This window comes from Chionomys nivalis, chromosome X (genome assembly GCF_950005125.1).
Source record: "Chionomys nivalis chromosome X, mChiNiv1.1, whole genome shotgun sequence".
NCBI classification, from domain to species: domain Eukaryota; kingdom Metazoa; phylum Chordata; class Mammalia; order Rodentia; family Cricetidae; genus Chionomys; species Chionomys nivalis.
Window position 1 is genome coordinate 124,470,686 of NC_080112.1, and position 25,238 is coordinate 124,495,923.

A 25,238-nucleotide genomic window follows, 5' to 3' on the forward strand; every position below is an offset into this window, starting at 1 on the left:
GAATTCAAAATACTCCTGCCTTGGTCTCTCGAATGCTGGTATTTCAAGTGTGCACAACAGAACGCATGATTTTGATTAGACAGATAGACATGTCTGCACATGTCTGTTTATGTGGTGTACATATGTATGTATTCTGTGTCCTAAGGCCTCTGAACAATTATGCCCCGGTGGCAACAATGATACCTGGTGCCCTTACTTAGATTTTACCATCATTCTCTAACTGAATCAGAGCTCTTTGGAGAAATGGCTGATCCGCTAGGACAAGGAAAGTATGAATCTGGGATATCTTGTAACCAAGAGTTGAAAACAAAACTCCAAACCAGCATAGGGCAAAAGGACATAGCAGGGGCAGGAGAGATGACTGAACAGTAAGAGAACTGTTCTTCCAAAGGACCCAAGTTTTGTTGCCAGCCTGTAACTCCAGCTCCAGGGGATTCAATGTTTTTCTCTGGCCTCTGCAGGCACCCACACACATTTGGTGTATACACACACATCCATGTAAAGATATTTTTTTTTATTTAAGAAACACGGGAACTTATTCCTGCATGGCTCAGAAATTATACACACACACACACACACACAGAGACGTGCACACACATGCACACACTCACATGCAAAGGTTGAGGAGGCATCATTTAGAAAGAGTGGTAAAACAAGTGTGGTTCAATGTTAAAATGTTAAAAACTGGGAACTGAGATGAATATCTCTGGGTGTTCTTACAGTTTCTCTGGACTTAAAAAACAATTTCAAAATGTAAAGTCTTTTAAAAGTAAGTAGTCCATTTTTTAAAAAAAATACTGAAAGTAAAAAAAAAGTGTTTATAATGTGAGTCCTGAACTAAAGTCTTAATTTTATAGAAGTTTATAAATAGGTTTTTAAAAAAGATAAACTGAAAGCAAACAAGAAATCTGTGACTATGGTAAAAGGCATCTAAACAGTTAAACACAACAAAATACTCCTGAAGAGCTGACAGATCATGTGGGCAGATTGCTTCTATGCTGAGCCAGCCAGCGTGAACTTGAACATAGCTATCTGTTAGTTCTCCTCTCTGCAGAACAGCCCTTTCCTCAGAACCTGACCCACTCCTGGAAACAGAAAAAGCCCTGGGGTATGACGACGGAAAATAATTATCAACAGGAATAAGAGAGGCAGACTTGCAAACTACTGTCTTTTTATACATGTATTATGCTTTATTAAATTCACATTCTTAAGATATACACTGGGTAAACATTTCACAAAACTTTCTATTATTCCAAAAGCAGGTATCATAAAACAGTGATTTATAAGTCAGTCAAGCAAAACCAGTATCTATAGGATTTTATTATGGTTTCATTTCTTATACTAGTTTTCAAATAGAAGCTTAAAATATATGATATAATATGAGAATAGGAAGAAAGAATTTTACTTTATAACAATAACTACACTGCAAATATTAGACTTTATATAAAAATAAAGGGGTACTGTCAAGAAAGTTTCTCTGCGAATTGCCTATCTTGTATTTCAAAACAATCCCTGTACAAACTTAGCTTTCTAGTTCGTTTAAACATAGAGGACAACAATAACAAAAGATTAGTTTACAAAGGAAAAGACAAGAATGTGGCAAAGGAATTTGTAGGGAGAAGCGGGGATTGACGGGTGGGAGTGAGATGAGAGCGGGTGGGGGGGGAGCAATAAGAATGAAGTACATACATATATGAAATTGACAGAGAAAATTGAAAACAGTCAATTAAATTCATTAATAAAAGAGTAGGCTTAAAACAGGAAAGTGAAGCCCCTGCCTCTTTGATCTCATCAAATCACCGGGACAATTTCAGTTCTCTGCTCCAGCTTTACCTCACCACTGAATTTTTAACATGTTTAAATATCATCCCATTTCAAAGGTTATTTCTTAACAGTCCTAAATTTGTACCCTAAATTTGAACTCAAAAGTTCCCCTTTAAGGAAGTAAGATAGAAGAGGGAACATGACAAATGTCCTGAAAGACAAAGCCATCTCTTATCATTATGAAGGCAAAAGCCTTTGAATATGGTTCATTAACAGAGTGGATATACCAAGTGCCATCAAAGAAACGTTTCTTTAAAATGGCACACAAGGGGCGATTCTTAGAACAGCACATTTATGTTAGGTCTGAGGGATCATGAGCTTTTCACGGGCTAAAGCAACATGGGAAGGAAAGCCGTTAACAGCCGTTATGACAGTGATTAGAATGTAAACTTAAGAACAGACTGATTCTCTAACGGACCGCTGCAAGCTGAGTGATGTTCTCTAACGATTAGAAGAGAGGTTTTGCATCAAGCACACTAATTTCTGGTCTGGGAATTCCTTCAAACCACCTCTAAGGATTTTAGATTTCAAAAGACTTAAGTGTAATCATTTTCTGTTTGCTTCTTCCATTCACTTAGAAACAGAATACCACAATTCTAGCAGGTAAATGTGGATATCAAACACTGTCACCCACGATGTTGAACATGAAAAGAAATCTAACAGCACGGATACTGTACGTAGTGTAATAAATAATAAATAATGTCACAATAGATCACACTTGGATTTCTTAAATATTTTAGCTGGAGTTTCTTCTTGCAAAAATGACAGAGCATATGTTACGTCACACTGCATATATACTGCTTAGAGCTCAAAAAGCTTGTGGAAGCAGAGGGCACGGAACATTGACCCTTTCAGTAACTCAAAGCTTCCTTACAGATATTAAACTGCTTGCTATAGGGAACAAGAACAAGAACTGGGCTCTGACTCTAGCACAGCACGATAACCAAAGAACCCACCAGTCACGTGACAAAACAAACTCAGTGACGAAAAGGAAACGGCAAAGACAAACGGAAAATAGCACTGACATAGAGAAAGCTTCCACTTGCCACAAGACCTTATGATACACGTCCCTACAGCATGGCAATGTACCCCAAGGCACCCAAGGCCTCGCAATACTACCCGAGACACTGACAGCTTCCTGGACGCTTACTTTTGTACAGTGGTTTGTGTAAATAACTACTCGTTCATTTGTAGATGCTCCACACATCTGGTCAAGGCAGGAATTTCTTCTCCTTGATAACACCACCTAGAAATATCAACAATATTTTATATATTCCTCAGGGATTCACCAGGCTTGGGGAGAGACACAGCAACTGCGGTGGCCAAGTCCTAAGAAGCTGAGGTGACTGCTGCAGGCCCCCTTAAGTCCATGTCAGTCTCCACTCTAAGATCAGTCTTCACTGCACACATCCCAACAGCAAAGCAATGAGGGGAGTGATGGAAGCGACTATGGGTTTCCTCCCCTCTGTGAGAAATGGCAAATCAGCAGCTCAGACAGAAAAGGAAAACAAAATAATGTATTTAAAGCTGATGCAGAGAAATGAAAATTTGACATAATCCAAAGCAATTTAAATATTGCTATGAAATAAAGAGATGGGAGAGTATGTAGTCAACAGTAATTTTTATAAATCTCTCAAGCAAGAGAATTTCTGATCACCTCTGTTATGTTACTGCTAGAGAAAGGAACAATCACGGAAGATACACATCAGTGCCCCCTTAAATGCTTGAAAGTAGGTACTCTTTGAGGCACTGAGAAGAAATTCTCCGAGCAATCAAAACTGTATTTGCGATTTAGTCATCAAACGCAAAATGAGATCAGCCAAAACAGATGTTAGTAGGGTGACTATGCTTGCCAAATTGAACTTTTGAAGACAGAGATGCCCAGAAGTGGGCACATCGGAATGGCTGCAATCTGCCGAACTTTAATCCCCACTGTGGATCAAAGTTCTCTGCATTCCTCACTGAATGTTTTATGTGGGAAATAGTTAAAACACTGAATCAGAAATGGTTAAGTCACTTGGGTGAGAGATCATCCATCAAGATGAACGAAGAGCATGAATTGGAGCATGCTACTGGAGACTCTGCGGGAGCGCTGCCTGTAGCCAGTGAGTCTGAGGACAAGCCACTGCTGATACTACTGCCATCCAAAATATCTGAACTGAGGACAAAGCAAAAAGAATTGTAAGCGAATGCATGTATCAGGGTCAACATAACATGCAATGATATGACTTCAAGGACACACACATCAGTACAGCATTGGTAAATAATAAGAAGCATAAAGGCCACAGCAATGAAATGCATAATGTACTATGTTGAGGGACCTGTGAAATTTATAAAACCATGGAAAGCCGGAGGAAGACTCGCGATGTTCTGTATAATTTGATCATCCCCCTGGAGGCACCTGACTATGTAGCATATGATAAGTGTTCCTCTTGACATGCCATGGTTATTGTGAAGGGGGTTCCTGATCTCCTGCCTAAAAGATTGCTGTTATATTTATCGTCTTACTTTTCCAGAGCCTTAGAGGAAGGAAAACCGATGTTTACTAAAGTACCTATTCGCAAACTAGTTTACGTGTGTCTGCAGACATCCTACTTCTACTGTCCAGTTAATTTTCTAAAGTTCTCTCTCCTCATGGTCCGCATCACGTCTCTTTAATCCAAGCAACTGGCCTGTTTTCATCCTGCCACTAAAACTGATTCGGACACCAAACGTCTCCATAAGCCAGCATAGGAAGATGCTTCCCACCCAGCCCAGATGCTCGGTGTTCCCAGAACTGAATTTGGCCCGCCTGAGCCTGGCTTCTTCGTACTTTACATGGAGCCGAGAACATCATGCCACCTTTCTTGCTTCAGTTCCCAGGGGTCATGGATCTATGCTCTATATTTGCCTTGAACTTACTCATTCACTTATTCTAATATTTACCAAGTGCCTGCCAAGTGTAGAAAGTATGTAGCTACTTGAAGGACAGACAAGGTTCTGAGCCTCGCTGAATATACAGGATAGTGGAGGAGACAGGGACTGAAATGATCAGGCTCATAAAAAATAATTACACTCGGCGATGTGAGTAACAAAGGGAAGGAAGGGGGGCTGTGAGAGTCTGACACATGGGCAACCTGATCTAACCTGGAGGAAGTGTGAAAGAATTCTCAGAGGTGAGGTTTGGGTTTTGGTGGGAAGGATGAATAGACATTAATTTGGGAAGGTGTAGGAAGAAGCAAGGACCCTTCTGGGAATTAAAAGCAGACAAGTGTGGAGACAGTATAGAGTCAAAGAACACAGTGAGAGCCAAACTGGAATAGTCCAGCAGTTTAAGTTTACACAGACACTTTTTTATTTTTGAAAGGGAAGAAAAATGTAATTAGAAAAGGAATTATGACTCAAGGAAATATGGGTTCTAGTCTGTCACTAGCGTCTTTGGAAAACCCTGTTTTGTTCTAAAATAGGCAATCGAAACACTGTCTTTAATATTATTCTTGTAAGTTTCCAAGATGATATATTTCCATTGTAAAGAAGTGTATAGTTTGTTTGTAAATCTCAGGCCTATACCATTCCCATGAAGGGCAACTTTTTCTCTTCTGCCTTTTTAGGCCTATTGTTTAAAATGTCATTTAGGGATGGGACCCAGGGTCTCACACATGGCTGAGCAAACATGTTACCACTGGAGCTACACCACAGTCCCCTCTGTCGTCTTTCTATTGCCTGAAGGTTGCTTTTAGGTGGAGACAGATTACAAATAGGTTTTGGAAAAGTGAAAATAAAAAATGGAAACAGTATATTCCACATTGCTCCTGCACTATGTACACCGCTGTCAAATGCATCATTAATAATACCACTTTTAAGGAAGAAGTCTGGAAAACTTAGTTGGCTCTGATATTTGTTCAACCACATGGCAAAATGGTCCAAAAATATGAATTATTCAACAACTGAAAAAAAGTTACACAGATAATCCAAGACATTGGAAAATCAAAAGGACCTTTCTATTTGCCTTTGGAACATATGTGAATTTTCCTCTGCAGCATTTTGCCTAGACTAATATTAAAATGAATTGACTTTCCTAAAGCACATATTGGCTGGGCAGCACAAGGGCATGCTCTATGCCGTTTGGCATGAAGAAAGAGACTTAGATTAACATTTGGCCACCATGCAGATAATCTGAAGATAAATAAAGAATTCTTTATTGTAAGCACCAGAATGACAGTGAGCTCAGGATTAGAAGAGTTCATCTGTAACAAGACCTGCTTGCTTAGGTGACACTGGTATTTATTCTAAAATACAAAATAAGATTGTGTAGTACAATGTTTTTCTAATTTGTTGATTACTTAAGAGAAAAAGATGGCAGAGACATTACCAATTAGAAAAAAATGAACATTTCAAAATATCTTCTTTACTATTACACATAAAAGTCTCTAATTTTTCTCACTATTGGAAAAATGGCGCAGCTACATTTTGTCTGCACCACAATTTAGCTTTACAACTTAGTAAAGCTTAACTTAGTTCATTGCCACTGAACTAAGACCTGGTTTCTGTTCTAGTTAATCTGGTCACATGGTCATAGAAGCAGAAGCCACAGGTCATATCAGCCAATCATTAGATCTATGTAGAACTGGACTTGTGTAACTGTGCAACCCACAGAGATCACTGTGTGAAAGTAACTCTTATGGATCACCATCTCATCTTACACCAGCGCTTCTAGAAGCAACAGAGTATAGTCCAATTTGAGTTTCTTATTTTCTCATATAATATCTAATGAGAGTGCCAATGATAACGAGTCTTACTTCTACTTGTGGCCAAAAGCCAGACAATCATAGGAAAGTAAAGAAAATTCAGACTAGACACAGGACCATCTGAATTGAAAGTGAACTGATTCATACTATTATATACATACATATTTTTAAAAAGCTAGGAGTACTGGCAATATGGCTCAGTGGATAAGGGCACTTGCTGCCAAGCCTGATGACTTGAGTTCAAAGAACAGACCTAACTCCTGAAAGTTGTCCTCTGATCTCCCCGTGTGTATGGCCTCACACAAATAAACAAATAAAAAATTGTAGAAAAATCATCTAGGCATGGTGACACATAGGAGCATCCAGCATTTCCAAGCCAGAAGTAGGAGCATCAGGAGTTCAAGGTCATCGTTGGCTACATAGTGAGTTTAAGGGTTGCTTTGGATACAGAGTAGAATTTTGTCTCAAAAAGCAAATCAAAAACATTAAAAATAATGATAGCGAGAGTGTAGACCCAGAACTCACGAGACAGGGGGATCTGAAGTTCAAGACTAGGCTGGGATACATACTGAATTTTAGGCCAGTCTAGACTATAAAATGAGAAGACTCAAACTATAAATCTAACTCCAAATATTAAAATTAAGCATCATATCAAACAATGATGCACTGGGCAAGAAAACTTGAGAATTTTTCCCTTTTACAGGCAAAACAGGGTAGCACTTAATCTTCACCACAGGGCTAGGGTCCCTGAAAATACTTTTGTTTGCTTTGAAGTGCTGTAGACACATACACTCTTATTCCCAGCTGGATGAGGAACAGAAGGGGAGCTCTTAATATGAAAAACAAATAAGGCTTACTTCTGAATTATGCTCAAACTCTTGATGTTCACTAATACTAAATGTAAAATGACGTAATTCCAGCTTTGTAGTGGCAATGTTCCCCACATTCTGTTGACAGGGATTTCAGGAATTTTTTAGGGACAAAAGGAAATAAACAGTATGCCCAAATGGACACAAACCCTAAATGGGTTCACATTCAATGTCCTAATTTAATTTATACTTCAAAGATGTGAGATTTTAAAGATTATTAACTAGCACATAAACTTTAAAGACCATGAAATGTATCTTTTCCTTCTCTTTGTGGGATGGCATAGGATATAAAGAAAAGTTTAAAAAGATGGGCTCATATCTGCTAGTCAGCAGATCTTTGAGCCATTCTCTAACTGACAGCAAAAGAAGTTTCCTTGCTTTTGTCATTAAGTAGTCTGCCATCTTTAGCAACAGAAACCAGGACACAGGTGGTTCCTATCTCTGGCCCCATTTCTAAGAATATGGATATATTATGTTGACCAATGGAACTGCATTAAGAGACAGAAGTTTCGGTAAAAGCAGAATCCAGATTCATTATTCAGAGTAACTCACAAAATTTCTTCCCTGTAGACCGAAGTGTCAGCATCTTTAGTATATAAGGTGTCTTGCAGATCTTAACACAAATTTAAGCTTTAAGATCCTTTGAGATGTCACAAATTCATCTAAAAACGTTACTTGAAAGTTAATTAACTATCTTTTGAAAGGCTGTGTGTGTAGTACAAACATGTGTGTGCATATGAATATTCATGTCTGTCACTGCTCACATAGAGAGCAGAGGAGGCCAGAGGAGGTTGCTGGGTCTCTCTAGGCCTGCTCTCTTGAGATAAGAGCTCTCACTGAACCTGGGGCTCCCAGCTTTCTTAGCCATGTCAGCTAATCAGTAAGCTCCAGTGTTACATCTATTTCTCCCCTCAGTCCCTGGCACTGAAGTTATAGGTATGTGTGTCTTGCCTGGCATTTACGTAGGTGCTGCAGATCCAAACTTGGGTCCTCACCTTTGCACAGTCAGTGTTCCGACCCACTGAGCCACTGTCCCAGTTGTTGGTTTGTTTTGTTGCGGGGAAGGGGTCTCACTGTGTAGCTCAGGCAGACCCATTCAACTCAGTATTCATTCAGTTTAGGTTTCATTTAGCATTAATGTCCATGTCTCCAGGAGCCTCCCAGCTCCTACAGGTACACCCATGGTTTGTAACAGCAGCTCAAGTTCCACCGCAGCACTGCCATCGCCAGCTAAGGCTGTGCTGATAAAAGATGAGTGCCCAGGCAAGGAATGGGGACCACAAACAAATACTGTGTCTTTACCTTTCCTGTTCTGTTTTGTTTCCATTTGGATTTTGGTCTTGCTATGGATAAAACCCAGGTGGCAAGCATGCTAAAGAAGTGTTTGGACACTGGGCTATACTTCCTTCTGGTTTTCTTTTGCTTGATACAGCCTTACTAAATACTTCAGGCTAACCTGTTGCACTACAGCCTAGACTGGCCTCCAACACTGCAATCTGTCTCAGCCTTCATTGTGCTAGGATTAGAGGAATGTGCTACCATGACCTGCTCCCTATCCTTGCTTTCTAATTTGCATGAACTTCTTTTCCTATTTTGTGGTAATGTAAAAAAAAGACATAAAATATAAATATATGTAAGTCTCACCATGCATTTTTTTGCCATGCTGAAGGCAGAACAGAGCCTTGCACAAGCTAAACATGCTCTCTACCACTGAGCTACACACCCAGCTCCTCATTCTCCTTGTGAATGTTTTCCTCATTGGATCACTTGATAAATAACTGGGCAAGCAAATCTATTTATAGTCATGTGCCTATACTCACACTTTACCATAAAAGCCACGTGCTTTTGTGCACCAGGTATATAGTTTCACCCACTAGTCCCCTTGACAAGCTCCAGGAATTGCGCTTTGCAATTTCTACATATCTGGGAGGACACACTGTACTAAAATTAGCAATTGAACTACCAAGGCCACAGAGAGACAGTGGAAGATACAAATAGGAAAACTCTAAAAGGTATTCCAACAGTTCCAGTCAGCAAGCCTCATGAAGGACAATAACTTAGGACTTGCTCACCTAGAAGTACAAGTTAGCTTAAACAAAATGATGCACATGCAATTTGGGAAAAAGAAATTGTCACCCTTACAGCACTGAGTGGCTTTTATATTTCTTCCATTTAGAGGGTTCGATTCTATTTTTAAAGTGAATGCCCTTGTGAGGTTTTTAAAAAAGGACTCTCAGCTATAAAACCGAGGAATCAAAAAGTTCTCAAAGGTGTTACACAACTGCATATAAAATATGGGTACTTGGCAAGTTGACTGGAATATCCTGAAAGATTTCAAAATATTACCTAGGACCTGCTACTATGCCTTCCTCCCAGATGTCTGTCGGCATCCAATTGCTCAACTTTAAGAACAGGAAAAGAAGTCAATTCTCTCATCAAACATTGAAACCCTTATGTTTCAGACCTAAACTAGAATGAGAATCATGTGACCTGGACCATAAGAATTAGTAACTGATGTTTCAGACCTAAACTAGAATGAGAATCATGTGACCTGGATCATAAGAATTAGTAACTGTTACTATAAAACTGCACATTTAAGCTGGATTTGATGGTATATGCCCATGGTCCCAGTACTCAGGAGGCTAAAGCAGGAGGGGTGTAAGTTCTGGATTACACAGTGAGCTTGAGGTAAGCCTGGACTACACAGTAAGACTATGTTTCAAAATGCAACGAGAAACTGCAATCTTATTTAGCGCTGTGATTGACAACTATAAATTTTCTAAAAAGATCTTATCACAATAGATCACATTACTTAGCAAATACCACAAGTATAATGTTTTGAATATGAAATGTCCTCTCCCAGCTCATGTGCTGAATGCCTGCTTGCCTGGGTAGTGGCACTATTTTGGGTAGTGGCAGAAACTTTAGGAGCAAGGAAGCTACTGGGAGCATGAACATGAAAGTCATACATTTTCCCTAGTCCCTTCTCTCCTTTCTGCTTCCTGGCTTCCCCGGGGGCAGTAGCCCTATCAGATATTCCTATTGTCATGATGACCGGCATCATCACAGGCCCAGAATCAAGAGAGCCTGCGAACCTCAAACTGGAGCTTCTGAAACCATGAGCTGAAATAAATCCTTTCCCCCTTGCTCATGCCAAGGACTTTGACATAGTGAACAAAAGTTTGACTGACACACATAGTTACGACAACGCAGCCATCTCTTAGAAGTCAAAAGCATGGAACATGAAATGCAAGCAGAGCAGGGGTAATCAATATGCATTTTCTCCACAGCAACCCAAAGGCTTTCTCACACTAGTCAGCTGATGGCACGACACCACACTGTCCTTGAGAAAGTCTGACCTAGCAGGCTAGGAACAAAATAAAGGTGCAAAAAGGATACACATACTTCCAAAGAAGTACTTGGACTTTCAGAGGACCTGGTCATTCAAAACCATCTACACCTCTGTGGAGACTTGCCTGTGTGAGCGTGAATTACATTTTATATTATCTCAATATTCTTTCGATGTGCTTCTTTTGTAATGTGAATTATACCCTAATAGTTTTTTCATTTCATTTTTACCATGAACTGAGATCAGACAATTGTGTAGCATCTGCAGGCAGCATGCTGGTAGAGCCTTGGAAGAGTCTCTTAGGCTGGCTTTCTGTCTCCATCTCTCCTACAACACAAGAAACATAGCTACCATAAGACAATTCTACAAACACAGGACCACTGCTAAAATGAGGGGGATATTTGCATAGCCAAAGCTCGGAATACTTCAAGCTATTATATAAAAGTTCCCACATGTGCCAGGAGTCTAGAGTTCCAGAGACAAAGGCAGGAAGAACAAGAGTTCAAACCTGGGCTACATAGCTACTTCCAGGTTAGCTTACACTACATAAGACCTTCTCTCCAAACACCTCCCCCTTAAAACAATGACTTTCTCGTGCACTTTAACATAAAAGAAATATATTTTTTATAACTGACCAGAAAAAGCTTTCATTTTTCATACATTATGTATAGCATGTTATTCTCTCTCTCTCTCTCTCTCTCTCTCTCTCTCTCTCTCTCTCTCTCTCTCTCTCTTTCTCTCTCTCTCTCTCTGTGTGTGTCTCTCTCTCTCTCCAATAAAAAGAAACATTGATTTTATCAGACAAAGTAGGTATTCCCAAACAGTTAAAGCTCACAGTGACTATTTCATGGCTTACAAAGAGCACTTATTTTGTATCTTTCAATAACTTAACACATCCTTGAGACAGCAACAAGATGTATTTTCTGATAGTGTAGAAATAGAAGGTTGAATTAGATGCTATACTAAATATAAAAATAAAGTTGAAAGTACACGTGAAAGCAATAACAGTAACCCAGTTCACAAACTTGGAACTGTACTGGTTTACTCAACTCTATAGAGTTTCACTGAACTTGTAATCATAAACATGGCACCAATGGGAATCGCGCTTCACATTTTACCACTAACTAGTAAGGGTTGCTTGCTTCTTCTCCTGCCCCAAACTCTGTTTTTATTTCAGTTGTGCATATTACTTGGATTTGATGGTCTTTATCTGAGCTTGAAAACAGAATGGAAAAGACAATTTAAGATAAACGTGGTGAGCGCGTAATCCCAGCCTTTGTGAGGTAGAGAGCAACTGGGCTGCCCAGAATGCCACACCAGCCTGTACTACAGAGTGAGACCCTGTCTCAAACACGCAAGGAAACTAGCACAAAGAAACCTACGGAATTCAGGAGTTCAGTTATTCCTCAGTAGGACCATAGAACTGAACTGAAAACTGTAGGAACTACTTAAGACAGAAAAAGAGAAAACGAGGACACATGCAAGCTTCATTTTCCCCTGTAATGAACTAAATAATATGACTTTTTCTTCTGGAGCTTCTGTGTAACTTACTGACACTCACAGAAGTTATAGTATTTGCTTTGTTCAGTGAAGCTTCGAAACTGGGTTTTAAACTCTAGCAAAGAATCCCTCCACCTACTGGTTGATTTTGGAATAGCTACTAAACACTAATTCCATTAACTTACTGGACAGATTTTACTTTAATAACAATAACAATAATAACCTTAGTTTAAAGTGTACTTTTATCTAATACTCCTAAGAGCATTTCTAAGGTTATAAATGATTCCTTCCAAGATTAAATAAAGGGACTTGATTTACTAAATATAAATAGTATCACTATATCAGGACCTAGTTTCCAAAGCATATCATTTTTAATATTTTCATAATTTCATATATGTAAACAATTAAATATCATCATATTCATCACCAATTCGCCTCTCCTACTCCCCCTGGGTCCTCTATTCCCCCATGACCCCATTCCAATTTCATATCCTTATAACTTGTTTTATAACCTACTAAGTGTCCATTAGTGTTGTTCATATGTGCATGGGTTTGGGGCCATCCACTGGAGTATGGGCAAACTACCAGTGGCTACAACTCTCTGTAGGCCTGGGTAGTCTAGAAGTCACTGTGCAACTAGTCTGTCTTCAAACTTATAGTGATCCACCTGCCTCTGACTTCCAGTTTTGAATTCCCCAAGTAGCAGAGAATGAGCCTGACCTCCTGATGCCCCTGCCTCTACCTGCCCAGTGCTATGATTACAGGCATGCATCGTCAAACTGTTAGGCTAGAGCAGACAACAAACCCATGTTACACAAGTACTCTATCAACAGTGCTGCATCTAGTTTCATCCTTCTGCATGTGGACATCCAGTTTTCCCTGTACCACTTGCTAAAGAGGCTATTATTTTTTCCCTCAATGTATGTTTCTGATACCTTTAAGAAGTTATGTAGATGCGGGCTGGAGAGATGCACTGTGGTTAAGAGCATTTGTTGTACTAGCAAAGGGCCTGGGTTCAGGTCTCAGAATCCCAGGGTGGCTTACAACCATCTGTTCAAACTCCAGTTCTAGAGGATCCAGTGCCCTCTCCTGCCCTGCACAGTCACTGTATGCATGTGATGCACACAAGTCAGGCAAAACCCTCGTACACATAAAATTTAAAAAATCTCTTAAAAATTATAAATAACTATGTGGGTCTATAAAACATGAAGATCCCAGATTGAAGTTTTATATATGTGTTTTTATGCTGATAAAAAATGAAAGAAAAAAACTAGATGGATGTGGCAGCGCCTATGTACAATCACAACGCTTGGGAGACAGAAGCAAAATGACCAAGAGTTACGGCCAGTCTTGGCTATATATATAGTGACTTCATTGCCAGCCTGGTGACATAAGACTGTATCAAAACAAAACAAAAAACGAATAACAAAAAATAAAGTAAAATGGCACCTGGCACTTTTAATTATACAGTCAAATTGCCAGGAATAATGACTAAACCAATTATCAAATATCTTGGCCATGTTTAAAGAAACAGATGCTATCAAGGGTTGACATAAACATCTAAGTTTACTGCAGACTGAGAAAACTTTAGTGCTTTGTAGTTCAAAATAAGCAACTGAGAGAGCACCCACGTACACTGAAAACTTTCCAGACCTGACTATTGGACAACTTGTACCCTGCTGAGGTATAATTTGTTGATGGGAACGTGAGTCCCACTTCTAGGCAAACTTCGTGTTTACAGATGTATTTGCTATGCATCTCTGAGATCACTGAAAGGCAACTGTTTTGTAATATACATCAATAATATGAATATAAGAATATAATTCAGATATGAATTATAAATATATATATCATAATTTAATTTATGTAACATAGAACCTGTACAGAATATGTTGAAAATATTTAACATTTCTTTAGAAAAAAAAGAAAATTAATTCTGTGAATTCATTTCAGATGAGAATTCTAGTTTCTAGTTCAAGCTTGGCTAAATTCAATATCAGAAGTATGATGAATCTTTTCCCCCAATATTATTAAAATGAATATATGTACTTAGCAAGATGTACAATGGTACATATACAAATACATTAATTACCATACCTATTTACCTTTTCTTCTGGGGTGGTATAAGCACATTTAAGGTCTGCTCTCTTAGGGTTTGAAGAATGTAGCACAGTCCTGTCAACTATACTTGCCACATACCTTTTCTCTTAAGAGGACCAAGAGCACTGGGTCTAATGCACTTGACTGGACTCTGACTCCTCCTGCTTTGACAAATAAACAAATAGGATGAAAGACCCACAGCATTACAACCTAGCAAGTAAGCAACATCAACAGTCATATAGTCAGAAATACACAGTGTTTATATATAGGGTGATTAGACTCAAACTTACGGTGATAAGAAAAAACAGGGCATTTTAAGTCATTTAAAAAATATTCCCTACTGCAAAATACCCACAATTGCTTAAAGAAATGTGTCTTACTAAAAAATGTATTTGGATTTGATCTATAACGTCTTTTATCTTTAAAAGGGGTGTTAGCATTGTAATGTGTATGTGTGTGTGTGTGTGTGTGTGTGTGTGTATTTTCTCTGAACATAAATCAACACTAAGTACTGGGGATGTAGCTTCGTGATAGAGTTTGCCCACCAGTACTCACGAGGTTCTTGGTTCAAGACTTGGTATCACAATCAATCCATCAATCAGCATTAAATCTCAAACACAGAATCTTGTAAAATGTTAATGCCTCAATGTAAGTGGTGAGCATATGGTTGTTCATTATGAAGTTCTAATTATTTTGATGTATGTCTAAAAAATTCCATAGTAAAATTAACTCAAGGAAAAAATGAGTGATACTCCAGACACCCCTCTCTCTCTCTGTCTCTCTCTTGTGTGTGAGATGTATGCATGTGCACACAAATGTCCAAGTTCATGTGCCTGTGTGCTAATACTGTTGGAGTCCAGAGCAAGATGGTCTATCACAGTCCACCTTATTCCTGTCAGACATGGTCTCTCACTAAAGCTAGAGCTAGGCTAAGTGGCCAGCAAGCCTGAGCAATCCTCCTGTCTCAGTCTCCCAGTGAGGTTATAGGTGTTCATGGCCGTTATGAGCTTTACACGTGTGTTCTGGGGTCTCACTTCAGATCCTCATGCTTACAAGTGCTTTTACCCACCGAGTCATCTTTCCAGTCCCCACATTTAACACTCAAATTCCCTTACCTTGAAAAATGTCTTGCATTCAGAACAGGACTCGGTGGCATACCGCTGCTACTCACGAACATTTGCAAGGATGGTGACAAACTCTGCTAGAGAAAGTACATGCACTATCGAAACTGCTACAGCACTTCAGCTTTCCAAAGATGCTTTTCTTTTGTTGTTCTTAAAAGGTTCTTTTGAAACATGACAGAAACAGTATGCAAGTGCCTCATACATATGACATTTTCCCAATTCACTACCATAGATTTTCATTGCTTCTTCAAATCTATGGAGACTTTGAAGGTGAGTTGAGTTGAATTGTGTATATATATTTTAGAATAAACAGTTTGCTGTGCAAGAGACAGTTAATATCTGGTCGACAATATCCTACCTTTCCAAATTCCCTGGTTGGGGAAGGTGCCGGAGAAACTGGAGTAAAGTCAATTCTCTTTGGAGAATATAACTTCTCTTGCTTGTCAAAGTCACTATCACTCTGTAAACATAACATATTACCTTCATTCAGCATGTCACAAATCCTATATACTACTACAACAACATGCCTATATTGTGAAGAACAGAAACGGACACATTCAAATATTTTGCTGGTAAAGCAGAGATCAAAACTAAGAATCACTCTGGAAGCAGGAAGGCCATCCATCAGTCTATGAAAGAATCTACCAAGACAGTTTAATAATACAAAAATTTCTGGGAAGTTACAAAACAAGCACACATGGGAACACTTTACCAGGCTCAAGCTTTCATCCCACGACTGGCTTATCTGCATTCCTGCTTGAGCGTCCCTAAAAAAGAAAAAAAAGCCATTAGAGTTTACAAACAAGACACAGTAGGTTAGGCCCTGCCCTTCCTAACCACTGACCTTTCATGTGAAGTTTCTCTGTTCATCATATCCAGGCCTTCTTCCTATAAGGAGAAGCACATGCGCTAAATCATAGTTTTCCGCCATGTGTCTATTTCAAATAACACTGAAATAAAGCCAGGTGATCAGAACTGCCATTATGAGATTGGCAGCCATGCGTTACCTGTATTTTAGAGCAGACTCAGAAGTATGATGCTTCTAGCCAGGAGTGGCACCCTTGCTAATTTTGAAGCTTTCAGTCTTAAATTTCTGACCCGAGCTAGTAAGCTAAACGTAAACATTTCCTACTGTGCATCACAAAGCATCGTCGTTGTCAGTATTAGTGTTCCACCTTTTCCTCCATAGTTCTTCACATTCTTAGAAACTTCGCTCTTCAACCCCTAAACATTAATACACTAGAGGCAATGCATGCAGTCTTTAGAAAGTACACCAGGTGTCCAACCTCAAAGCACCATCTGTTGCCAGACAGGCCCTGACTTTAGCACTTTTCCCAAATGAATGGAAAGCTGTATAAATTTAAGGGAAAAAAGACTGGGCCTTGGAAGTATTCATTATTCCACTAATCTAAAATAAGAAGCTATGTGCAATGGGAAAGAAAAAAATGCCAATGATATCAATTTTTATTACTGATGCACTAATGAGTAAAGATAGGCTAACAAACCTGACATAACATTTTATATATGATTAATGTTCTCAAAAATACTTTAAAATGGCAAGAAGAACATTTTGCTTCCATACTATAAATCATCTCTAAGGTCTGATTTCTAATGCTATCACCACAAACCATAACAGCTAAAGCAAGACCAGTTTAAGGGAAAGAGCGTTTGCCTTGCATGCACACTGCCCTAGCTAGGATCAAAGAAAGACAGCATGGTTAACCTTCAAAAGAATTGCTGTTTCCTTTACATCATCTTTTCTTCTCTTTCCGACAGGATTTCACATAGCCCAAGCTGGCTTTGAACTCGCTGTTTAGGTAGCTGATGATGACCTTGTATTTCTGATTGCCCTGTCTCCACCTCTTGACTATCTGGTATATGGAGTTCTGGGGATGAACCCAGGGCTTCATGCATGCCAGACAAGGACCTTATCAATAGTCTCAAGTCCTCATTTTATAATATGGAGGCCAAATTATTTTCCTTCAAAAATAACCACAATCTTGTCACAGAAGGTAAGATATAGTCAAACCAGTGGATCTTACAAAATTGTAACAGTTGTAATATAAATAATTATGATTTTCTCATAAGAAATACAAATGAGCATGTAAGAGTATCAAAATCAAATAAGACAATTATTCTGCTTAAGAAGCCTTATGCTATTACAAGTAAAAAATAAAAAAAATCTAATGTGAGCAGTACAAAAATGGGCTTTTTAGGCAAAAGCTAATTCAAGTAAAAGTATCCACGGAGACATGATTTTACTTTAGAAGATATGCCTCCATTACCCACCCTTTTTGTATTTTTCTCTTCTAAGTTTTGAAACAAGAAAAACTTTACAAGTAAAATCCTTTGTAATGTAATTTTTTTTTTTGCATTAAGAAAGCAACACAAGTTTACCACTGAACTTTTAATGAGTTCATTGAAAATTATAAACTACCAGGTAAGGAAATAAGACAGGGCTACTCTAAAAAGCTGGTGTGAGAAAGCACACGTGTGCGTCATCCAGAGAACTAAAGAATGCCAAAAGGTAGTGACCTTCATCAAGAGAGCCAAAATGAGGATAGTCCCAAAAATGTGGAGGAAGTCAGAAATTGAAACACAACATTGATTAAACATACAACTTCTCAATCTAGACAAAACTATAGAGTGGGCTCTGAAACAGAGAGAGATAAAAACAGAACGATGTCTAGAACCAGAAACAAGAATAATGTATGAGCCGGGAAAAAAAAATGTTCTAAGAGCTTTAGGAAGATGCTGGCTAAATGGTGTTAAGGAAAGCAAAGAGCTCAAGTGGGATAAGAAATGAGCCCCCTGACACAGACAATTAAGTGGGCATTAGTGACATTTTCAAGGACGGCCTTTAATGGAGTTGTGGTAGAAGCAGCAAGATTACCAACTAGCAGGAAATTAGGAGACAAGGAGCTAGATAACGTTAAGGCTAGATTTTTCTTTGAAAAAGGCCAAGGAAGGGAACAGAAAAGAAGGACAGACCTACATGAAAGAAGACTATTGTCCCTTACAATCCGTGTGGGGAAAAGGTGGGAGCCAAAGGTTTAGAGAGGAAAAGACTGAGAGGCTAAGACAGGAGACAATAGCGACCCCAAGTGACAGGGGCACCAGAAAATGTATTAACCACCAGGGAGTAGCGCCATATGTGAAGACAAAGGCATCTGAAAATGAAGAAAACTGGTATTATAAAAGACAGGTGTCAGGACTGGAGATGGCTCAGTGGTTAAGAACTACTGTTCTTGCAGAGGACCTGGGTTTAATTGCCAGGAGTCACATGGCAGCCCACACTTGTCTGTGTCTCCAATTCCAAGGGTTCAGCCCCCTCTTCTGGCCCCCCACAGGCACATGTGCATGTATATTCATGCAGACTCAAAACATACTAAAATAAATAAATCATTTAAGAAATTAAAAGATAAGGGTCTGTTTTATCTGTGAAATGAGAAGTGTCTTTGGCTGGAAGTAAATAGTGCTAAATCAGGAGGCTAGTAGAAACTAAACAACAAAAAAGATTTAGAATATGGTTCTGGAGAACAGCATGGCATCAGTGGTACCTCAGTCCCCTGAGAGAACTAATCTTTCCTTTCAAACTACCCATCTTTTCAACTTCTCTCCTTGTAATCAAGACAACACCACTCCCCTGGTCACAATGAAACACAATTTCAGTCAGTTGGAGTCCTCCTTCTCCCAAAATTGTTATTTGAAAAAGTTGTAATAGCATAAGGCTGCTTGAGCAGAATAATTGTCATGTTTGGCGTTGTACTATTACACACTCATTTGTATTTCTTATGGAAAATAGCAATTATTTACATTATGACTGTTACAATCCTGGAAAATCCATTGGTTTAAATTATATCTTACATTTTGTGACAGGACTATGATTATTTTGAAGGAATGTAATTTGGCCTCCAAATCAACTGCTAGCAACTATCAGCAGACCTTTAACCCAAATGCACCCCTTCTGATTTGCTGCCTCTACCACATCACTGAGTTGGAAGCTTATTATAACTGTGTATAAATTTTAGACGATTCACATATAGCTAATCAGTTGGCAAATTATGGAGGTCCTACCCCTCTGCTTGTCTTTTTACCATCTCTTCCTTTCCATTTCATTTGCCAGCGTTTCACTCTTTCCTTGTTACTATGGGACACGGATGAGCACATTAAGATTTATACAGTGTGTTGTAATATTAGTATAGAGTGTCATTAATATCATGATGGTGTGGGAACGTGTACAAAGGAGATAGAAGGATTAAAGTAGGTTCTGAAGGAGCAAAATCGTGAGAAAGGAGGAGGATGGGGTTGATGGAGAGCGCAAGGCTCAGTGAATTACCATGGCCCTTTAGAAAATGAGGCAGCCAGAGCAAAGGATGTGGAGTAATGACAGATGAGCCTAGACTAGAGTGGATAAGAATCTTCACCTCTTAGAAAAGAGCTAAGTGAAGTGCAGAGAGGCAAATTCGTTTTCCCCGTCTTTGCTATGCTTCTCTTATCAGGAGCATAGCTGTATAACACGGAAGAACATTTTTCATACACCCAACAAAAATAAGTAGTTATATTTTCAAGTACTGTCAGGGAAGTAGGTGAAGCGAATCAAACCTCTAGATAGCTAACGTCCCCTCTTTAAGTATTTTTACCCAGTTCAGTGGAAATCTTTCTAAAATGTGTTCTAGTGTCCCCTTTCTCAAACAGGTTAAACCAAACAGAATGGCCCTGGAAGCGCTCTAGTCCAGTATCAGTTCCGCCATCTACGACTGTGTGATCCTAAGCAAGTCACAAGTGTCCTGAGTCAGTTGCTGCTGCCTGTGACTGGGAAAAATCCCACCTCGTGTCTTGTCTCTTTTCTACTTTGTGGAGACTGTTACATGAACTAAATGAGTGAAAGGACTTTGTACCATGTAAAATACAACCAAAGGGTAGATGTTGCTGGAAATTAAGAAAAGGTTAATGACCAGGGATCCGTAAGAACGTTACCATAAGCTTCTATACTAGCGACACCCTCGGGACTATCAACAGGCTCTTAGCTCTTGTGCCAAACCACAAACTATTGGGAGGGGAAAATCCTGTCTGCTTTTCTGCCTTTCTCTCTCCTCCCCTGCTAGCAACTATTAGCAGACCTTTAACCCAAATGCACCCCTTCTGATTTGCTGCCTCTACCACACCACTGAGTTGGAAGCTTATTATAATTGTGTATAAATTTTAGATGATTCAGGGGTCAGAGAGGCTGTCCTATAAATAAATGGATGAACCTTTGTGCACAGACTATGGAAATGTAGTTCAGCCATTTAGAGGCCCGTGTGCTCACATCTCCGATGGCTAAAGCTGCCGAGAGAGTGAGCTCTGCATGTGAAGTGCTACTATATAAAAACCTCTTCATCATTTCCCCAGTGCAGCCATCGAATACGGTGATTCCCAACAGCTCTGCCACAGAGAAAAATCCACACTTGTCTGCTCTTCTGGGAATATAGACACAGATTTTCCGGGGGTCTTTATTTTAGACAACCAGTGTTATCTGACAGATGAGTGTCAGAAACATTCTGACACTATTTAGGTGATTTTTTTTTTTTACATCCTAGGACAAATAAAGACCACGGTTCTCAGCTATATTTGGAATTTACTCCTGATTTACCTCACGACTGTGACGCAAGTAGAAATAAATAACAAAGAATGATTTTTACAAATACAAAGTCCTACAGCAAGGAAGGCAAATTTTTAAGCCCCACCCCCAACCCTGGTGTGTATGTACCAAAAGCTGAACGGCCATTATTGCAAAATTAGTAAACAAGGTGGGTAAAATAAATCTTTTGTTTTTTTGAAAAAAAAATGTGCACAGCACATAATTTCCCAGAAAGATCTATATTTGAAAGTATTCCCGCCCATCTAAATCACTGCCCATACTTACTTTGATACTTACCAAGCTATGATGGCTCATAATTGTCGCACTGTTCCTCCGAGTTCTAAGTGGATATGGCTCAAAAACCTGTGAAAGGTCACTGAAAAGTAAAAAATAAAAGGATTAGCGTCTTCTAAAGGAAGCTATCCGTCAGCTGAGCTCAACACTCTCCAATCCGCAATTAACAATGAAATCTTCAATGGCTCATCATTTCCTAGAGACGAGGACCTCCTTACCAGCCTCTTGGCAGGCCAGGCTCGAGTGCTGCTGTGGCCTCCGCTTCTGCTAGATACTGATCTCCTCAGTGGTTGGGGGACAGCTCTGAGAGGTGGAGGGCGGAGCTCCAGACTGGCTCATTCCAGCTGCTTCAGGTCAGAACTACACCCCCAAACCAGTTCCTGTCAGATGTGAGCAGCTCATCTCCCTACCCCAGAGAACCAGGAGGATTACTTACTGCTTTGCCCATGTTACCACCTGAGAAGAAGCAGGGAGTCCTGTTTTTAAGAGCGCAGTCCTAACATTTCTGCCCCATGCACCAACCAGTTCTACTGCTCGGCCTCTGGATCCTGAGGTCCAAGTGAATAGAGAGAACTGAAGAGTTTGCTTTTTTCTTCCTTTTTTTGCTCATGTTTCCCCTTTGACCTCCCACGCCCTGCCATCATCTGTCAAAAATTCATCCTCTCCTTCCACACCTATCTCAAGTGCCTTGTTTCCTTGAAGGCACAGCACAACCTTCTCCTCATTCCACAAACATAAGGCAACATTCCCGACTCCAAACTTAAAGGAACTGGGAGATGACAGCTTCTTGAGACAACGCCTTGCTTTTTAAAGACATGGTTTTGCTGTTGTTCAGGCTGGTCTTGAACTCCTGGGCTCAAGCATATATCACCACAGTTGGAAAAACTTTCTTTTTATTTTTTTTTAATGAAGGGCTGGAGACAGAAGGAAGAACCTTGTATACCTCCATCAAAAGCTCTACCCTGAGCTACACTACCATTCCAGTACATTTGTATGTCTGTATGTCCATGTGGATTAAATCATGGCCCCCCACACGTTAACAGACTGACACTGTTAAACAGCTACAGACAGAGCTCACATTTTACCTTCTATTTAGAAAAAAAAAAGGTTCTCCAGCATCACAACAGAAGGAGAAAAGGGAAAAATGGAAATAAATAGAAAATAAGTGTAAATGGTTATTAAGTCTCTCAGGCGAGGCGCTTTATTCGCCTTTGTACGATATCCCTGAAGTGCCTAGCAGTCTGTTCTGCCATGATAGGAAGACAAGGATTTTCAAAACTGAACTGTACCGGGCTCTAAGAGACCACCAACAATACCTATTTCAGCTATCCTCGTTTTTAAATGCGAAAACAGATGCAAAAAGAAATAACTCACTCAGTATAGCTAGCTAGTGACAATTGAGACCAGGCCTGGTCTCTTTTCCCCTTGTCTGTCACATCATGCTATCAAGTAATTACTTAAATTGTGGTTCTCGAAACAGTGGGATTTTCTCCCTTAATTGTCTAAATGCAGGTCAGTGGGACAGCCCAGGGCCCTAGCAATTGCTTGCTTACCAGACTTTCACAAGATAAGGAGAGAGAAGGTGGGGTGGAGGATGAGACAAAACAGACAGTTTCCTCTTAAACATCCAAACATTACTTGCTGATGCCAAGGACAACATCAGAAATGCAACAGTAACTTCGTCATTCCCTCCGTCTCAAAATCATATTTAAATCTAGGGAAAAAATACTCGCCCCTCTGCAAAATCCAGATGTTATAAGCAGTTCAATAGGTAGCAAAGCATTATCAAGCCTTCAGCTGTGCTCGAAAAACTGTGGTGGGCAAATATTGCTCCTGTGTGCTGTATTCATGCCCTTTAGGAGGGGGTCGCCTACTCACGAAAGTCAAGTGTGATAGCTTCATTAGGTGAACCAACCAGCCCTCATTATCACACAATTTCGCTTTAAATTCCCTGTTTGCAAGAGACAACATCCTGCCACTAAAATTAAAGGAGTGAATTTTTTTCCCCCATTATTTTCTCAAACCAGTGTTTACAGACCTAAGCCACAAACCATCTCTTTTTTCTCTTCTTAGGCATCGAAACGCATTTCAGGCAGCTTTAAAAACTGAAAACACTGTAACAAATCCAAATCACTTAATAAGATAGAAGTGCACCATGTAATCCCAAGTTATTAGATAAACTGTGATTTCTTAACGCAAACCTCTGCTAATGCCAGGGTTCCTAAACTCGGCATAGAAACAGCAGTTCTTAGACACAGGTGTCAAGTTACAAGCCTAATTCAGGGGGTTCAGCTTCACTTGCCCTGATGGAAATTAGCCAGGGGGAAGCAACCTGTCAGCAGAGGCAGGTTCTACATTCTCTTTCAGAACTGGACAACATGGCCCCCAGGTAGAAAGGGCCCCTTTCTCAGACATGGCCAAAGTGTGAGGTCAAACTTTCCCTCCATCTAGGGAGCCAAGCCACTGTGAAGAAAAGAAGACCTCAACCCCCTCAGTTTGGAGTCCAGATGAACTCGAACTGCCACTTTCGGGAAGGAAGACTTCTTGCCCAGGGACAAATCTCTGAACCCCACACTCCGTCCTCCCCAGTTCAGCTCACCTGAGCACATGGATCAGGGGAGCACTGTTGGCCCGTCTCAGGGTGCCCCCATCAGATGTGTCAGCCTCAAAATCCAGCTCCATTTTCTCCTGAGCCATTCGGAGACTTGCTAGCCCGCACAGCCAGCAGTGCTCAGCTCCTGGTGCTTTGCTATGGACTCACTGCAGGACTGAGCTGCTGGGGACTGGCAGCTGGGGGCGGGGGCTAATGGGCGGAGGCTTGGGCTCGAGGGCGGAGAAAAGTGGGAGAGGAGGATGCAGATGAGGCAGGATGTGGGGGTGGGTGGGGGGCGGAGGAGGATGGAGAGCTTGTGTTGGGAGGGGGGATAGGATGAAAAAAAGGATGGAGGAAAGACAAAGACGGGAGAAGGAAAGAGGCACAGAGATTGATAAAGGATAGATGGAAACGCAGTGCATAGGATATATGGAAGAGGACCGAAGTGCGAAAAGAGCACAAAGGTCAGGGGGAAGAAGAGTACAGGGATGGGAAAGGAGGAGGACGGAATGTGTGGAAGAGGAAAACACAAAAGAAGAAAAGGGAGGAAACTAGGCAGTGGCAGAACTCATGCTGTCATTTTTCCCGCCTAAGACCGCAAGCGCGGCTCGGCTACAGTTGCTGTGGCCGCCTTTGCAGCGCTAGCAATGAGGACTTGACAGCTGGCCAGACGGCCTCGGCAGCTCCACCTCCACATGCTCAGGGTCTCTGTCCAGTCCGCCATGCTCCGGGACCCGGCCCCCAGGGCCCCTCAGCGCAGGGATGGCGCCTTTTGCTCCCTGGCCCCCGCCCGCCTGGAGGACTCGGAAAAGGGGTCGGCTCTCTGGTGGCGCTGCTTCTTTCTCTTATTGGTTCTAATGACCTGCGAGACCCGCTGGAGTGCAAACTGAATTCTACGATCTGCCGCCTCTTTTGCCTCCCACGCTTCAGAAATGGGAGCCTCCACAGGGCCAGCTCTTCCGCATCTTGTCGTCCATTGGGTGTTGCGCATGCGCCTGGCAGCCGCTCCAATGGACCAGCGGGTAAGGTGCATGCGTAAGAGCTTCTCCCAGCGATCCGCCTTCAAAGGGGAGGGGCGTTTCCAGGGGGGCCCGAAATCTTCCTGCGTGGCATTGGTCCGGGAACCCTGGCGCCGTATTTCGAAAAGAGCCAATCGTTTGGAGACTGAAGTATCAGTTTTTAGACTAATAGTCAAGAGAAAGGGATTTTCACATTATTTCACTCCAAATTTGTAC

The 25,238-nt window shown here is 40.6% G+C and overlaps 1 protein-coding gene across 8 annotated transcripts; it reads right to left on the reverse strand.

Annotated features, from left to right (window-relative positions):
- Positions 1-1,195: 1,195 nt before the first annotated feature.
- On the reverse strand, positions 1,196-24,960 carry Pabir2 (PABIR family member 2). Of its 8 annotated transcripts, none has more exons than XM_057760494.1 (9): positions 24,010-24,960; positions 21,414-21,492; positions 16,338-16,381; positions 16,206-16,260; positions 15,852-15,953; positions 15,485-15,567; positions 14,469-14,530; positions 11,000-11,096; positions 1,196-3,070 (listed from the first exon to the last, which is right to left on the reverse strand). In XM_057760494.1, exons 1-9 carry the CDS (start codon positions 24,105-24,107, stop codon positions 3,001-3,003), a joined length of 690 nt encoding a protein of 229 aa, XP_057616477.1. In that variant the 5' UTR covers positions 24,108-24,960; the 3' UTR covers positions 1,196-3,000. The 8 variants fall into 8 exon arrangements, with proteins under 8 accessions (XP_057616477.1, XP_057616475.1, XP_057616476.1 ...); XM_057760492.1 differs by having other exon boundaries at positions 14,469-14,533; XM_057760493.1 differs by having other exon boundaries at positions 15,485-15,570.
- Between the last annotated feature and the right edge of the window lie 278 nt (positions 24,961-25,238).

Coding starts and splice junctions, on each gene's coding strand:
- Pabir2 (XM_057760487.1), bottom strand. CDS start 24,107: ATGGCTCAGGAGAAAATGGAGCTGGATTTTGAGGCTGACACATCTGAT. Junction 16,261..16,337: donor AGAGAAACTTCACATGAAAG/GTCAGTGGTTAG, acceptor TTTCTTTTTTAG/GGACGCTCAAGCAGGAATGC. Junction 14,534..15,484: donor AATGCAAGACATTTTTCAAG/GTAAGGGAATTT, acceptor TATTTGTCAAAG/CAGGAGGAGTCAGAGTCCAG.